The sequence below is a fragment of the Coenobita brevimanus genome, chromosome 66 (assembly GCF_032717465.1).
Source record: "Coenobita brevimanus isolate Jiangsu-jjx chromosome 66, ASM3271746v2, whole genome shotgun sequence".
NCBI lineage: Eukaryota > Metazoa > Arthropoda > Malacostraca > Decapoda > Coenobitidae > Coenobita > Coenobita brevimanus.
In genome coordinates this window covers 4,515,001-4,533,450 of record NC_137019.1, presented here as the reverse complement: position 1 = coordinate 4,533,450, position 18,450 = coordinate 4,515,001, and the positions used below count along the sequence as shown (strand labels likewise).

The 18,450-nt window shown below is 44.1% G+C and overlaps 1 protein-coding gene across 1 annotated transcript in view; it reads right to left on the bottom strand.

Moving 5' to 3' along the window:
- Reck (Reversion-inducing-cysteine-rich protein with kazal motifs) overlaps positions 1 to 18,450 on the bottom strand; it is a 64,265-nt gene that overhangs the window by 17,203 nt on the left and 28,612 nt on the right. Inside the window, exons 3-7 of the mRNA XM_080276678.1 lie at positions 17,469 to 17,524; positions 9,505 to 9,591; positions 6,186 to 6,222; positions 1,789 to 1,952; positions 359 to 548 (exon numbers count right to left, since the gene is read on the bottom strand). Coding sequence (XP_080132804.1) covers positions 359 to 548; positions 1,789 to 1,952; positions 6,186 to 6,222; positions 9,505 to 9,591; positions 17,469 to 17,524 — 534 coding nt within the window. The remainder of the gene's footprint in view (positions 1 to 358; positions 549 to 1,788; positions 1,953 to 6,185; positions 6,223 to 9,504; positions 9,592 to 17,468; positions 17,525 to 18,450) is intronic.

Below are 18,450 nucleotides of genomic sequence, written 5' to 3'. Positions count from 1 at the left end.
GAGGATAATGGTTGCATAATGGCAAGGTGGAAGGATAATAGTAATTTTAGGTGGCACAAGGCAATGATAGAGGCACGGTAATGACAAGGTGCCAGGATAACGAGACAGGCAAGGTAATGCCAGGGTGACACAGAATAAGGACAGAGGGGCAAGGTAATTACAAGGTGGAAGGATAATGATAGGGTAATTGTAGGGTGGCAGGGTGATGACAGGGTGGCAGGGTAATGGCAGGATAGGGTCACTGTGGCAGGCTGGTGGCAGATAAATAACAAACAATTAAAACCATGAAAACAATACTCCTCTTTTCAAACACATCACTGTATTTCAGAACAAACGAATGATTTTCCGTGGCACTCACTCCTCTCTGGGCGGTGTGCGGGCGTGGTGCGAGTGAGGGCGTGGGCGCATCGGGTGACGTGGGCGTGGGCGTGGCAGTCCCTGGCCAGCTGGCGACGCAGTGGGCGTGTGGGCGTGCGGGCGGCGAAGAGGGATTCACAGGAGGCACGGCACCGGTAGGACTGGGTTCTAGCACAGCACGCCGCTCCTGCCTGGTGGTGTGGTAGATATGGTGCTTGTGATAATGTGCGGGTTGTTAATGTAGTTGTAGTTAAAGTCATGGTGGTGGCAGTATAGTGAAAGAAGTGGTGGTAGTAATGAAGTGGTGACCGTGGTGGAACTGGTTCTTGCGGTGATGACTGTGGTGTAGTGGTAGGTAACACAGGTAAAACATAAAAACGAAAAGCACCTTGGTCGACCGCATAACCTGCGTCACATCATGAAACCGTCAAAGGGGGTTAAAGAATTGGGCGTAGTGAGCAAAAAAACGGGTAAGATGGGCTGGAAATCTGGTTGGCAGTGGGGGTGGGCCAGAAATGTATACCCGGAGAAAATGTGTGCTGTAGAAGTGGTCTGAGAGTAGTGAAGGTCGATTTTAAAATATTCTCCAGGAACGAAAGTGCCGGGGGAGGGTTAAAGACATGGAAGTGAGGGACAAACAAATAGGTAGGATGGGCTGAAATTGTAGTGGGGTTGGAAGGGACCATGAGAATAAAGCCTTTGCAAATTGGTAGTGTTTGATTGATGATCTGAGTTTTATAGTTTCTCCAACACCACCAAGAACAGAGTAAGTTCTAATACACCTGGCGTCTTGCGATACAGGTACGGACCAAAAATAAAAACAGAGGACTGATGAGTAATATGAGCTGGTTACGTAGAATGGAGAGGACAAAAAAAAAAAAAATGAGATACGCAAAAGATGTGAAATACGGACGTCTACTGCTCAAATGGTAAAGTGTAATTAGACTGCATAATGACACAAATAATGAGTATGATAATGAGATGAAACGGTATATATGTGAGGGACGATGAACGCACGTACTGATGCTGAGAGAGAAAAAGAACTCACAAGGCACGGAAAAATGTGAAGATGGATTCATGGCCCATATCACTAAGCACTCTGTTGACAACTTGCATTGTTATATACAGTAATTCATTTCTTATTTCTGGATCAGCATACTCGAAAAGGGATGATGATGATGATGATGATGGAAACACTACCTGCTATATCCCTCGAGTCTGGTGTGGTAGATGTGGTTTTAATTGTTGTGGTAACTGTGGCTTCTCTCTCTCTCTCTCTCTCTCTTCCCCTCTCACTCTCTCTCTCTCTCTCTCTCTCTCTCTCTAATGAAGCGAAGAAGTTCATTTGTGGGTGAGCTTCCCCTCTCTCGTCCGATGTCTTTCATCTTCCCCTCCCCTCTCTCTCTCTCTCTCTCTCTCTCTTTTACTAACCTGTGTCCTGGTGACGCACGCGAAGAAGTCCATCTCGTGCGAGGGTCTACACACGGGCGTCAGCTGTGGCGGGGTGGAGGCCTGGAGACACGAGGCTTGGCAGGCCGGGGAAAGTGCCAATCTGCAGCACGGCCTCCCCCACCACCCCGCACCCTCACTCACGCCTGCACGGGGCGGACGTAAGGAGGTTAGGCACGACCAAGGGCACGACGCAGTTAACCTGTTCACTACGATTACCTGTCCTGACCTAACACCTAACCTAACCCATCACCAAGCACGACACAACCTCTTCACTACTGCGACCTGACAACCTAACCTACCCCAACCCGCCACCCTCACCCTCACCTACGCCAGCACGGGACGGGGACATCAAGAGGATTATGGCCAGATTTACGACCTACTCCCTAACGCAACATTAATTTTGATTTGCACGAAAACAAGAGACATAGTTTCTGCTCCCTCTTTTCCCTGTCATTCTTGCATAAAATGAATGTATAAAATGACTAAGGTAATGAATTAACAAATAAACAAAATAAATTAAATAAATAACTGAATAAACAAATACATAAAAAATGAGGATGTAAATAACAGGTAAATAAACAAATAAACTGAAAAAAACTAGGTATATAATTCGATAACTCCGAAACTTTTCCTCTCATAACTGCAATATTTGTTCTTGCACAAAAATCAAGCGTGAGCAGGTCGGCCGCTGCATGCATACATTTACACACGACAGTAAGGCTTATATTTCTGCTCTGCTTTTCTGTCTCCAGTGCTGAAATGTCGACCACTAAAAACACCTTTGGCTGAGAGGAAAAGAAGTTATCTATTTTTAGTAACACAGATGTATGGAGGATGGAGAAAGAGATAAATTGAGGCAATTACAGTATAAACGGTGGCTGAGGTTAAGCAGGAGGGCCACAGACGACATCCACCAGGTCAGTGAATACAGATCCACTGCAGGCCCGGACCACAGCACTCCGGGGGTGGGGCTGTCACCGTACTGGATATGAACCAAGCCCCAAGATCCCCAGCTCAGGTTACCACATCGGACCCAGGAACCCCAACCTCGTGATCACAAGAATCATAGTACGTTTACTCTTCACACCAAGCAAGGATGACGTGGTGTGCCAAGCTACCACGAAGTCCAGTGATAAAATACGGGACAAAAATATGGAAGGGTAAGGAGAGAAATGGCAGCTGATTTATGTTCCCTGCAATGAGGTCCTCCTACGCACAAAACGATGGATCACAAACTCTCACATGTTACTACTTGGGCCCTAATACCAAACTGTCTTTGCTGAAATACCAGTACACTAGAAATGGGTCTCATTCAGGGCTGGTGTAGTGGTATTAGCCTGGGTTGGGGCCATGGTGATGATGAAGGTGAGAGAGGAATGAGGGCACAGGAGGAGGAGGTAATATTACACTAAGCTGCCTCATCACTCAGCCCTCTAAAACTATTATCGAGGAGGAATGTCATTAGGTCAGACGGTTGGTTTTAAAGATCGCATTCTGGACAGCACAAGAGACTTCGTACTGCCTCTCCCTCAGCGATTAATTTTGCTTATTATACCATTTTGTACAGTATTATGGCAGTACTAAAAACTTATAAAAGAGGATACCGAATTGCAACAAGCATACTATAGGGGCACTCAGTGAAGCGCATCTCCTCGATAAGGGCAACGTAATTTCCAAACCACTCATCATAAGGGGTTACGGTTTCTCATAATCGATTAGGGTTTCGCAAAAGGTATTTTCCAGATCCAGACTCTGTAATACGATCCAGTCCCAAGAGTTAATCGATTGTTCCCTGGGACATGGGATATCTAGCCACCAAATTTGGTCCTAATATAGTTTTTGGTGTTTGAATAATACTGCTAACAAACAAACAGGGGTGAAAACATACTATCCTTGTCGGAGAGGATAAATCTCTAAAAACAAAGCGCTACAAAGACAAAGATAAAAATGACATTTATAATTCTGGACGATAAAAGAATGGACTGGAAAAATATGTAATGGGATATACGAGAATGAAGAAGACATCTAATTAATGGAAGAAAGAATGAAGAAAAAAAATAATGAAATAAATTACATGGGAAAATAAATAACGAAAAAGAGGAGCAGGCAGCGAAGACAATGAACACAAAGAACAATGGGAGAAAAAAAAAAAAGAGAGAAAAGGAATGAATGAAAGAGAATGGATGTGACAGTAAGTAGGCTAATGAGAAAAACGACACAGCCAAGACAAATGAATAAGATGTCAAGGGGCCACACACACACACACACACACACACACACACACACACACACACACACACACACACACACACAACTCCTTCACGCTTATCTAACATACATCGCTCCTTCGTCACACTTCATTATTTACAACCTCACTCTATTATCAGCGGTGTGAGAGGCTGTCTCGTTGGTTGTCAAATTAAAAAAAACGAGTCACCAACTATTCAATTTTCCCGCGCATTTCCCCTCTCCCGACGCAAGATGGCACCACGGAAGCCATTCATTTCTTCGTGTAAAAAATTCAGACGCAGTTCCGGCAGAGCAAGATCTTTGTTTATTTTCTTTACTCATTCATTTTTTATTTTGTCAAGTAATATCAGTCATACTTCTTTTTCTTGTAGGATTTTTGTATTATTCTTAAGATTTTTACAACACTTTATAGTCCCGTTCTCCCTCGACGACCCACGACAACAACAAACCTCACAAGTCTCTCGCCTCCCTTATCTCGTACAAACACTGGGTGCTTGAGACCATTTATTATCTCAAGCAGCTCTCTCTCTCTCTCTCTCTCTCTCTCTCTCTCTCTGTCAATTACAAATTCAAACAACCACAGAATAAGGGCTAAACACTGTGATGCTGTCCCTGCCAAAATTAGAAGAGAATGCTGTTAGTCTGGCCAAAGCAATCCATCCCCCCAACAAGAGTGTCTGGCTATGAAGCATGTAATGAACCCTACGTCTTTTTCATCTTCTTCACTTCTCTTTCTCCTCCTTCTTCTCCTCCTCCCCCTCCTCTTCTTCTACGGACACATTTTACTGATAACATCCTCCACGACGGACTTTCATTCAGCTCGACAAACATTTCAAAGTCACTAACATGCTAAAAAGGGATAATTCACTTTTGTGTTCGCAGATTTGCTGCCTCGTTCCTTTACCATTGTCTGGATGATAATATTTATATTGTTTACACTACGTGAGAATGAGTAATAATCTGGTCATGCCCTCGTGTGGAGAGGGGAAGAGTAAAGGAGGCAGTAAATAAATAAATAAATAATTAATAAACACATACATACAGATAGACAGATAGAGATAAATAAATAGAGAGAGAGAGACAGACAGACAGACAGACAGACGGACAATAGGCAGATAGCTATATAGAAACAAAACTAGTTAATCTTTCCTTTGCCACATCGATCGCTTTCACTCCCACCTCTCCCTTCTAGTTTTACTTTATTTTGAAGTTACAGAATTAGATACCAATATGACAACCATTCCTGTAATAAAAAACCACGAAAGGAGCATTAGATCCCTTTCTGTTGGCTATCCTGTACTCCTGTTTACTTTCTGCCCGGATTTTCCCATTTTTTTCCCTTTTCCTTGTCTCTATATTACTTCCATCCCACTTTTTCTGTCTTCTGTAGCGTCTCACTCCTTCCTTCCATCCCACTTTTTCTGTCTTCTGTAGCGTCTCACTCCTTCCTTCCTTCTCTTCTTCCTTCTGGCTCCTCCTTAACCCACTCACTACAAAGGGTGTCGTTTTAAATTATATTCTTGCTAATTCCAGAAGATTTGATCCAGCTTAGGAAATAGCTCTTGTACAGAAGGACTAAATTAAAGTCATATTCAACTTCTAACTCCTCTCCTAAGGTAAATACAACAGCCTGAAAGTGACAAGAATAAAAAATAAAGTACGTTATTAGAGTGAAACTGTTAAATCATCTCAACACCTCCTTTCGACTCTGCAGCACAAAATCTTAAAACTCTACATGAATCCTACGGCATCTTACAACGACAGAGAAATACTATAAGAAAAGTGGGTAAAGAAGAAAGTGAGAAACAAAGAAAGCCGGACGAAAGAAGGAAAGCAAGACAGGGATGAAGGAAAGTGATGAAAGAAGAATGGAGGGAAGGAACAGAAAATGATGAAAGACGAATGTAAGTAAGGAAAGATGAATGGAAGGAAGGAAGGGAAAATGATAAGAGACGAATGTAAGTAAGGAAAGATGGAAGGAAGAAAGGGAAAATGATATGAGACGACTGTAAGTAAGGAAAGATGGAAGGAAGGAAGGCAAGGAAAATGATGAAAGAAGAATGAAAGATAAAACGAAGGGAAAAATAAAGGAACACGGGAGGAAAGAACGAATAAAAACTACTCACTGGCAAGGGTGCGGTTGAGACAGGTCCAATACTCCGCCTGAAAGAGACAAAATTAGAGATAGTAATTGTCTACCCCTGTCTCTAATTATCACCCTCTCACTCTGTCCCTTCTTCTACTCTCTGTCTGTCTGTCTGTCTCTCTCTCTCTCTCTCTCTGACATTTGACTACGTTATAATATTATGCTTTCTCAAGATCCATTGATGACGTAAATATTCTTCATTCCTTCTCACATGATTTTTCCAACATCTGTCTCACTATAAATATTTGATCCATATTCCTTGACAGTCCTGAAACCACCCTGTTCATCAATTACAAAAGAATCTGGCACTTGTCTTACCTTCTCTATCACCATTTTTTCATTTACGTTCCACACAAATTTCATCAGTTACTCCACGATAATTTTTGGACTCAATTCGAATACATTTACTTATATACGAAGGCATAGGCACAGATTTTTTTATATATATATTTTTTTCCACTCAAGGCTTTTTGACATTTCCCACAAACAGTTCACAATACTCTCTCCACTGCATATATATTCATTTCTCCATATATCCCACCCTGCACCAAGTTTTCCCATTCTTCAATCTATTTTCACGTCACTCTTCACTTCCGCCATTAACACAATCCCGGGCACCAGAAACCCTACCTGTGCACCAGCCAGCCCAATCCTATTTACCACTGCACTGCTCTCCACATTCACATTCGTCAGTTTTTCAGAATAGCCTGGCCATCTGCTTGGTGTTTCGTTACAAGTCTTCGTATTTTTCTGACTTCACCCTCTATATTTTCACACATTTCTCACATTCAATGCTACGTGTCTGCGCCTCTTAAAAAAATCTTATAACAAAAAATATGACTCAATTTTCTTGTTCTTCGTTTACTTTCTTCTTCTTGCCCTTAACGTATCTCTTTACATGTGTCTTGGTCTCATTATATTTCCTTTTTCGTTCATCTGAATTTATTTCTTGTATCCACTTCATTGTTCTTCTCTTACACTGCTCATTTATCGATATTTATCAATTTTCCCATCAACTTCATGTGGCTATAACTTTCTCTCTCTCTCTCTCTCTCTCTCTCTCTCTCTCTCTCTTCTGATATATACAAAAGATAGAAAGATACAGTAGGTATATAAATAGGAAAGCAGGAAGAAGGAAAAAGGGAGGGAGAGAGAAGGTGTGGAGAGAAAAAGAGAGGATGCAAGGAGGAAAATAAGGAGGAAAGGGAGAGGGGGAGGCAAAACATAGGAAAGTGAAGGAGGGAGAGAAGGTAGAAGAAGGGGAGAGAAAGGGGAAAATGACAGGGAAGATGGAATGGGGGAGGGGAAAAACAGGGAGGAAAGAGTGGGAGGAAGGAAGAAAGGAAGAAGAAAAGGGAAGGAGGGAGGCAGGGAGGGGAGAGACGGAGGGAACTTGTGGGCGGAAGAGAATGGATGGCGGAGGGGCGGAAGGGAGGGGTAAGAAAAAAAGAAGGGTATGGTAATGGTTATAAAAGAAGGCAATGCATACTCTCTCTCTCTCTCTCTCTCTCTCTCTCTCTCTCTTTTGTAGGGCTGTAGGTGCTCTGAATGTAAATATGTCCTCGTACTGACGGGGCAGAAATTAATAAATATTCCTCCGCGGCACTACTTTGGGTAAACATCCTTACTCTGTTAAACTTACTGTGCGTCTTAATCTCTATCACTTCGGGTCTTCAGTTAAAAATGAGAGAGAGAGAGAGAGAGAGAGAGAGAGAGAGAGAGAGAGAGAGAGAGAGAGAGAGAGAGAGTTTTATTACTTTAACACCGCCACATCACCGAGTAAATATTGTGAGACGAGTTGAATAGAAGTTTGAAATACTGCATCCGGATTGACAAGTAAACTTAACATTAATTCCCCGTTTAACTATCATTTATTCGTTGGAGGGAGAAGGAATGGAGAATGCTGAACCTCCCTACATCTCCTGTTCTTTTTCCTAACAACAAATCGTAAATAAGATGGTAATTTATTGCGTAAGTAAGTTTTTTTTTTTTTTCCAGGAAGGACAAAGAAATAAGCGTCTGTAATCTTCCCATGCCTCGTTCCTCCTACACAAATAAATATTGGTTACGACAAACAAATGGCCGAGAGTTTGTGCATTCGACTCCTGCTCTATAGGAAGGCTGACCAGGTGATCTAAGACAGTTTTTATTCTTCTGCTGGAACTAAACTATCATTCGTTATCTTCGGAACCTATAATCAACAACCGACCTCAAATTTCTGCTTCTATAATTCTAGTAAATGTGAAGACCCAATGAGGTGTAAGTAAGTGTAAAGGATTCTGATCTATTATGCATGACGTGTGCTCGACCGAATCGCAGAAATATTCGTAAAACACATAGCCAAGTTGAACGTATCCCAAGACTTTGTTAATACTTCGCCAAAACATGCAGAAATCACCACTAAATCCACCAGTAAAAGAGTGATATTGCTTGGACTCTTGCAATATTCATAATCACTACAGCATAACTCCACTTATTCCCGCTTATGAAACCCAGCCCGCCACTAAACTTTGGCCACTTCCGTCTTGTAAGTGGTGCAGCCCTATTTATACCTCCATCTTGACCTCCTTCAACACTACGAAGTCTTTTGTATCTAATTCTTCCTAAAGTCAGACGGTTTTATTCAGCTTCGGGGAGACATCTTGTAGACGAGGACCTTAAGAAGCAGTCTTTGTTACTCCTTCTATTACGATGGCGCCTCTGTCTCTTTTAATAATTCTTCTTTAACTCTTGACACAACCACACGATTTTTATGCTGCTTAGGAGAGAACCTCGTAATGATGGGGTACAATTAGGGAATCTACCACATGGCCAAAAGTCCCATAACAAATTTCCTTCATTCAGAAACCTATAAATTGTGATGGAAAAAAAAAGAAAAGAAAGAAAGAAAAAAGAAATGGTATGCTGCCTGAGAAGACGTGGGTTCGATCCGAGGCTGTAGCAGGGAACAGTTTGATTATTTAAATTTCGCTGTAACAAATTTTTCTGACCTTCCATAAGACCAACTAACATGTCATAAAAACACCTCTAACATTATCACACCAGCCCTGAATGGGACAGCTTTATCATAAGTTTACTGTGGATGGTGGGTATTAGTGTCGAAATGGCGACATGTGAAGGTGTGTGGTGCATAAGAGGACTACTGGGCGTCAAGGAAAGGATCAAAATAATTCACACTGCCACCTCATTCATTCACCCACAACATACATTAAAAACATACATTCACTCACCCACCCATACCACTCACACACTGAACCCTCCACGGCACTCCCTCTCTCACCGCCTCACGGCACACTTACCAGGGTGGGTGGGCAGGCTGTGGTGAGGGCCGTCCAGTGCTCCTCCCTCCCCTCATCCCCCTCCCCTGCCAGGGACCACAGGGGTACCTGAAACAGAAATACACAGTCCGTAGAAACGCAGGAAAAAATAAATAAATCGCAGCATCAATATATACTAGAAATTATATCATATAAAATAAAAGATATACATATATATAGCTAGCATGATAGAAAGATAGAAGACAGACTGACAGAGAGAGAGAGAGAGAGAGAGAGAGAGAGAGAGAGAGAGAGAGAGAGAGAGAGAGAGAGAGAATTTGATTCTGACTTCTTTATAACATGTTCTCGTCTTTTACCTATCCTGTTGGAGCAAGTTTTAAACCTATAAAGGCACACATCAGACCCGGAAAATGAAGCCCGGGATCTTATGATCAGGGAATAAAATGTAATGAAGCATTTCAAGGCCAAGTGTCAAGTGCTTGCATGGACAACCGTATGCTGGCACAGTCCTTATAATAAGCAAAGCCTGGTTACTTAAAAATTTTTGTCAGATGAATCTCTAAATATCTGTACTTTTTCAGAATGTATTACATTTTGTCAAACTGTGCGAGAAAGTTCGCTGGCACAGTTTAAACACGGTATCTACACCGACACGTTTTGTTTCTTGTCAAAGATATTTATAGCCTAATCTAAGCCTGGCAGCAGTGACATCAAGGGGTGTGCCGACTGTCTGATGATACATAAACGAAAGGCTCCTGCTGCACCATGACGTGATGATATATGAACAAACTGTTAAGTTTTCTTACTTCGTCGGCTTCAGAAGTTCTGTTGTTGTCCTTAAAACTGCTGAATAAACCAAGGTTGTAATCTAGTCTCTCTGGGCTGATGTTTTAGCCACTTCACATGCTCTGTCATGCAAGTGAAGGCCAGCATGAGATGGCATCTGCTAAAAGTGAACTCTACCACCCTCACTAAAAATTTGGTTGTACGTATTCCCAGCCTCAGACACAAGTGTATTACAACTTAGAAAAAGGAAGTGAATGGCAAAGACTTCTTTCCAGTAAGAGTGTCAGCAGTGGTTGCTAACACTTGCGTCTGTGCAAAATGGTACAAGAGACAACGCAGCTTGGTGTGAAAGGTCCAATAATTAACTGATGCTGGCCACTTCCTCCAACCACACGCCATGATCAGGAAATAATAACAACACATCCAACTGCTTCCATGGCCTTAGTAACAACGATATCTGTGGACATGATTTGGGTCAATGGGAAACTGGTAGCTAAATGAGAGGTCTGGAGTAGAGCGACAGATTTTGTGTCCCGAGATTCTGACGGAGATCACGATGAGATTTTATTTATCTTATGGATGTGTGTGTGTGTATGTGTGTGTGTGTGTATGTGTGTGTGTGTGTGTGTGTGTGTGTGTGTGTGTGTGTGTGTGTGTGTGTGTGTGTGTGTGTGTGTGTGTGTGTGTGTGTGTGTGTGTGTGTGTGTGTGTGTGTGTGTGTGTGTGTGAGAGAGAGAGAGAGAGAGAGAGAGAGAGAGAGAGAGAAAGCGTCACCAAGCACCATTTAAAAGAGCACGTGCCCACACACAGGGGAGGAGAAGGGAGGGGCAAGGGTGATGGCAGTGGGGGAAAGGTGAGGGGGGAGAGGAGAGGAGAGGAGAGGAGAGGAGAGAAGAGAAGAGGAGAGGAGAGGAGACGGGGGGAGAGAAGAAGGGAAGAGAAGAGGAGAGGAGAGGGAAAGATTAAACTATGGAGGAGATGAGAAGACAGGAGGAAATAGAGGGGTGTGAATGGAGAGGCGTGAGGGGAGGGAAAAGGGGAGAGAGAGAGTAGAGAGGAGGGGAGAGAGAGAGTGGAGAGAGGGGTGGGAGGGAGACGGGGAGGAGAGGATAGGGAGGGGGGAGAGAGGAGAGGATGGAGGAGAGGAGAGGAGGGGGAGAGATGAGAGAGAAAGGGAAGGGGGGAGGGGGGAGGAAGAAAGGGAAGGGAGGGAGAGGGGAGGGAGATGTTAGCAAGATTGGAGCAATAAAAAGAAGAGTAGGGCAGACAGGGGAGGGGGGGGGTTAGAAAAGAGAGAGAAAGAATAGGAAAGAGACGAAGGGGAGGGTACTGGAAGAGAGAGAGAGAGAGAGAGAGAGAGAGAGAGAGAGAGAGAGAGAGAGAGTAAATGGAAGAAGAAGGGGCACGGACAGGAAGAGACAGGGAAAGAGAGAGTAGGGGGTGGAGAGAGGGAGAGAAAGAGAGAGAGAAAAAAAAAGTGAGACAGGGAGGGAGTAAAGGGGAGGGAGATAAAGAGAGAGAGAGGGAGAGGGACCCAGGTGGTTTCCCTCCCCTACCATAAACCATACATCACACCCTCCCTTCCCCTCTCTCTCTCTCTCTCTCTCTCTCTCTCTCTCTCTCTCTCTCTCTCTCTCTCTCTCTCTTATTCTTTACATCTTTATCTTCATGCTTCCTGTTTCTCTTATCTCCCAGTATTTCATCTTAATTTCACCACTTCCTTGTGTGTGTGTGTGTGTGTGTGTGAGAGAGAGAGAGAGAGAGAGAGAGAGAGAGAGAGAGAGAGAGAGAGAGAGAGAGAGAGAGAGAGAGAGAGGAGGGATTTAAAGTCTATTTTAAAAGCCAGTTAAGCCCACTTGCTGCCTGAGGGACCAGACACACGCACATACATACACACGGGATGTAGATAGATGGATAGACCGATAGATAGAAAGAGAAAGATAAATAGATAGACAGATGGATAGACAGGTAGGCAGAGGTAGACAGGTTAGGGGAGAGGTAGATGCGGTAAATCTACTGATGGATGAATGCTCAATAGAAGGAAAGAAAGGAGAGAAAGAAAGAAAGAAAGAAAGAGAGACAAGAAGAGGGATAGACAGATAGATATACAGACAGATAGACAATCACAGACAGACATATAAATAGCTAGATGACAGATAGACAGACAGACATAGGAAAACATAGAGATAAACAGATGAAGAGATAGACAGACAGATAAATTGAGACACGATGATACAGCCTGGCACTTAAAGAGACAGACAGACACAGGAAATTAGCTGTTGAGTAAGTGTGTTATTACTGATATGGACTGATAGATAGCGTCAGGCAGATATGAACTGGAGGATAGATTGATGCAATAAATTCAGGGACGAACAGATAAATGGATGAAAGATTGACACAGTCTGATAGATAGATGGAGGTGGTGAGAGGCAGTAACTGGGTGGGTGGAGGGGTAGGATGACAGAGACAGTTGGTGACAAGAGAAGATGCCAAGACTGTCAGCATCTATTGAGAAAAAAAAAAAAAAAAAAAAAAAAAATCTGCATCTATCAGTTTGCATGCGGTCTGCTGCGGGATCGGCCCTTCACCTCTGCAGGAGAGTGATAGCCAGAACTGACCCTTCCCCATGCTGGCTAGGTATGAAACACGAAGGGGTGTCTACAGTGAGGTCAGTGCAGAAGTACAAGCGTTTCCATGGCATGACTGTGTAAGTCACTGTGTGAATATATCAACAGCGATGGGGTGCGAACATGCAAACATATGAACCTACTATCAGCACCCACTTCAAATGTGCGTCCCCGGCTTGAAGTTCTGACTCCAGACTCAGGGTACACATAGATCGGAAGGTACAGTACTGTATGTAACCACTGAGTCACCGAGGATCCAGAGTGATAGGGTTCAATTGGCAAATGGTGTAAATATGTGCGCAAACTAATATAAAAACTTACTCCCTGGTCAGAGAATGACTATGTGGTACAGAAAAGCAGTGAAAAGCAGCATCTGCTAAACTGAAACGCATACAAGATATTTAAAATCAGTATAGAAATGTTGCTGTGTAGCTAAGCAAGCAACTTCAAATTCCTGGCAATATTAAATACACAAACAAAGCACGATATTTGTACACGATGTCATCTAAATAATGCCATATTTATACTGCACATCCAGCTAGGACAGTGGAGAACTACACCTGCTTATATATATATTCACAAATGTACTGCGTAGCCTAACTGTACTGAATGTTAAAGCACTCAAAGGCACAACTACGTCGACAGGATAACCCATGATGAAAGAAGTTCACTATGCATGATGAATTGTGCCGGCAGCACATTAATTTATGCTACAGCATAAGTGCCGGTACGAGGAAAATACAGTCATCATCACATTTTTCCACGACGGAAGGAAGTGAAGGGGAGAAGAGGAAGATAAAACAGAAAGTGGAAGACAGAGGGGATAGTGAGACAGGGAGAGGCCTGGAGGGGAACAAACCATCCCTTGTGACGTCACGACCCTCAAGAGATGCCCTGGTTACTTTCAGAGAGAGAGAGAGAGAGAGAGAGATTCCCCTTTCATATATTCCTCTTTATTTCTCCATCATTTCCATGCTTCACCTGCCCCCCCCACCTGCCTAACCATGCCTGTTGCTGCTGCTTGGCTTGCCTCTCCATGCTCTGCCTCCCCTGTTTGGCGCGTCTATGCCTAACCCTCTGCCCCTCCTCACCTCTGGCCACACTACCTCCCGCCTACCTCCCCTCCGATACCTCGCATCATTCTGTCTCCCCTCTGCTTATACCTCTGCCTGCCTTCCCTGTGCCTACCCCTCTGCCTGCCTTCCTTCTGCCCCTCTCCCTGTCTTTCCTCCTTCTGCCTTTCCTCTGCCTGCCACCCCTCCGTTCAACACTTCCATTATCTGCCTTTTTTCTGCCACCCCTTCCTCTTCTTGTCTTTCTTTGGTCTGCCGACCCTCTGTTCAACACCCCCTCTCTGCCTCCCCCCTGCCTTCCACCCCTCTGCCTGCCTCTGCTAAACCTCCCCTCTGCCTCCCACCTTCCCCACTGTCTGTTTATCTCTATCTTCTTCTCTTCCTGCCTCACCCTCTATCTCCACGTTGTCTTACCCCCTGCTTACTTCCTCTCCGTCTGGCTCCTTTCTGCCTTACTCCTGCCTGCCTCCCCTTTGCCTCACTCCCTGCCTGACTCCTCTCTGCCCACACTGTTTTCCTCCTCTCTGCCTGGTTCTTCTCTGCCTACTACTATAAAAAAAAAATAGTAGCCAACGTTCATTCTACCTTCCCTACCTTCCCTCTCTGCATCCCCTGTCTCCCCTCCCTGCCTTCTGTCCCTGCCTCCCCTTCCTGCCTTTCCTCCCTGCCTCACCTGCCTTTCCTCCCTGCCTTCCCTCCCTTCTGTCCCTGCCGCCCCTGCCATCTCTCCCTGCCTCCCCTGCCTTACCTTCTGCCTGTGACCAGTGTCTGAAGGCGACCTCACCAAGCCGACCTGGGAAGCCTCTCACTCACCCACTGATACGGGGCTTCTCTCTCTCTATCTTCTCTCTCTCTCTCTCTCTCTCTCTTTCTCTCTCTATCTTCTCTCTCTTTCTCTCTCTATCTTCTCTCTCTTTCTCTCTCTCTGCCTTTCACGTTAACATTTATTTCTTCCATCATCCCTCTTTCGTTTTTTTATTCTTCATCCCCCCCCTCTCTCTCTCTCTCTCTCTCTCTCTCTTGCTTCTCCTCCCTCACTTTAATAGTACCGCAGTAATCCTCATCCTCTTATGCTTTGAGGGGACCCAGCTGAACCCTCCCTCTTCTCTTTCTCCTTCCTCCCTTCTCTTTTACTCCCTCCCTCCATATCCGCCTCTCCTCCATTCCTTCCTCCCTCCCTACCCTCTTCTTCCTCTCTTACGTGTTTTTTCTTTCCCTCCCTCTCTCTTTCTCCACTTTCCCTCCCTCTCCGTCTTCACTGCCTATATTTTCTTTCTTCCCTCTCTCCTCGTTAGACATCCTTCTCTCTAACTTATTCTTCCTTCCCCTCCTTTTCGGCTCTCCCTTCCTCCTCCCCTCCTCTCTCCCTCCCACTTATATCCCCCTCTTCTCTGTTTACTTGGCCCCATCTTTCCCCATCTTCCTCCCTCTTTCCCTTCCCCTCCGTTTGCTCTCGCTTCCCTCTCTCCTACCTTCTTTTACCTCCTTCCTTCTCCCTATCTTCTCTCCTACTTCTTCTTTCTTCCGCTTGCCCTAGTCTCCTGAATTCATTGTTAGATTTGGGTCACGTTACTTCCCCTTACACGTTCAATGTTCATTATTTCTATTCATGTTTTCCTCTGACATTTTCCTACCATTTTTTTTATTTATTTCTAGGTAGACTTTTATATTTTTTGTTTACCCGATGCGGTTGGAAGGATTGGTGGGTGAGGGAGGGATTTCAAGTTGTAATTTTAATCTTAGCTTCGTAATGTTTATCTCAATCTCAAAATAACAGCCTTGAAAAGACCAGTTAAATCTGCTGTTGTCTGCTTTCCTCTGTACTCCAGCCTCATTCCCTTCCTTCACTCCTTCCTCCCGCCTCCTTCCTCTCCCCCCCTTTCCCTCCTCCGCCGCCTCCTACCTGCCAAGTACCTAGAATACCAGTACTGTCAGCCGCCCGCCTCACCCCCGCTGACCCTCCTCTGTTAAGGCCGGTTCACACGAGCTGAATCGCGGCCGTTTTCTTCGCCGATTTGCGGCGGAAAAATGCCGATTTTCGGCATTTTTCCCGGAAAGGTGTTCACACGTACGGGGACTGAGTGGCAGGAACGCGGCAACAGTGTTTACAAACAAAGATGGACCGCCGTACTCGTACCAGGTGTGCGCCCTTGCACTTGCACTTTCTCTACTTCAAGATAAGCCGTCACGCATCTGGACTCGTCCGTGGCTGTCTAGGAGAAAAGAAGAGAGTGTGTATTACAGGCTGGTGAGGGAGCTTAGCTTGGAGGATCCCCAAACTTTAAATGAGTGGATCCGTCTTAACAAGACCCAGTACGACCACTTGCTGGGGCTTGTGACACCCTTCATTAAAAAACAAAATATGCAGATGAGGGAAACTGTGATTGCTGGAGAACGGCAGGCATGATGAATAAACTTGTGTTAGCCACGCGTGATGAAGTCGAAATGGTGATACTGTAAACACACAAAGATGTCGAATTCGTCTTCGTTCCCAGAGCTTTGTCTTGTTCGGTGCTTCCATTTTAATCGGCCCGGCAACTTTCTCCCGATTCCGGCGAAAAAAGACCGACATGTCGGTCTCTCCATACCGGCGAAAAAAGTTGCCGGAATTTCTACAGGGGAGCAAATTCCGGCAAAAAACTGCCGCGATTTTGCTCGTGTGAACCGGCCTTTACACTACTCCACTTCTCTCTCTCTCTCTCTCTCTCTCTCTCTCTCTCAACTACTGCTGGCTGTAACTTCTCCCCACTCGCACCATCAGACTGTCAGATTAGAAAAATGAATTTATGCAGTAGACATCATTCAGACAGTCATTCTTAAACTTTTTCATGAGTAGTTTCTTTTAAAATATGTACAACAAAGAATTTCGTTCTTAGTTCTACCTTTTTCCGAAAAAAAAAAAAACAATATTCCTTTACGTACAGAGAGAGAGAGAGAGAGAGAGAGAGAGAGATGAGTCTTCTTTTCTCTCGTCTTATTATACTTGGCGGTGGTGGGGGTGAGGGGGCAACCAAACCTACCCCCTGACACTGTCCTGTTTGTTTTGCTCCACCGTCTGTGCCCTGAATTCGTCCAACCCACTTCCTAACCTCTTTATGATAATTATCTTTTCTTTTACACTACCTTGCCAATTTTTCTCAGCTGTAATCCAACTCTTTGCCCGGAGCTGTACAATATGAATAAACCAACCTATTGAAACTACCATCTTTTTTTTTTCGTAGCAATGAGGTTAATTATCCTGTGTTCTCAAGTTCACTATATACATCTTTCCTGCAGTTCACTGTCACTGCTACTTGTCTAGGATCTCACCACTCACTCCCGTCACCCTAAATAGGAATGCTGTTGATGACGATGGTGATGGTGATGGCGATGACGATGGTAATGACGATGATGATGATTCTAGTATAATGGCAATGACGACCTTAATGATGGTAAAATGATGGGAACACTGGTGCTGTTGCTGCTGCTGCTGCTGATGATGATGAACACAGTGACCCACCTGGTAGCACACGGCGCGGCAGGGGTCAGGGGCCAGGCTGCAACACCGACCGTCATCTGCAACACAACAACACACCTACTATAGAAAGACATAAAAAAAAAAAACTAGCACCAGCATATACACAATTATATACGTATACATCACTGCACACACACACACACACACACACACACACACACACACACACACACACACACACACACACACACACACACACACAAGGGTAGAGAAAAGGTTAACATGGGATAAGGAGAGAGATTTTGCAAGTTCCATAAAACTTTCCACCAGTCACAAGTAAGTAAGAAAGTAAGTCATTAAGAAAAGAAGGAAGGAAGGAAGGAAGGAAAGAAGAAAAGAAGGAATGAATCTATTAATAAATGGAACGAGAATGGAAGAAGGAGGTAAGCTGGTAAAAAAGTAAATACATGAAAAAAAGGAGGAAGGAAAGAAGGGACGAATTCAGTAAAAGAAGGAACGAAGACTGGCGGGGAAGGCTGGATTGTAAATAAAATAAATACACGAGGGAAGAGAGGAGGGAAGGAAAAAATAAGTCATATCGTACGCGGCAGCTCAACATAACTAGCTCACAAGTTTCATTAAGAGTGGCCTACTGACACAAACAAGAATTTACTGTATATATAAAGACTCAGTGAACCTTTAAACATCTTAATTTTATGCCATGGCGCTGTTGTTTCCCTGATTTTTTTTGGCTCTGAATGGTTATTTATATTATTATTTTTATTACAGATGTTACATGTTGCTTATTAGTAAGGTTTCTCATATTCAGTTAACAATATTTTGAGAGAGAGAGAGAGAGAGAGAGAGAGAGAGAGTGTGTGTGTGTGTGTGTGTGTGTGTGTGTGTGTGTGTGTGTGTGTGTGTGTGTGTGTGTGTGTGTGTGTTTATCTACTCGTACCGGTAGGGATGTGTCACCGGTATGTCATCTCTTCTCACCGGTTAGCATATTATGACACTGGTAAAG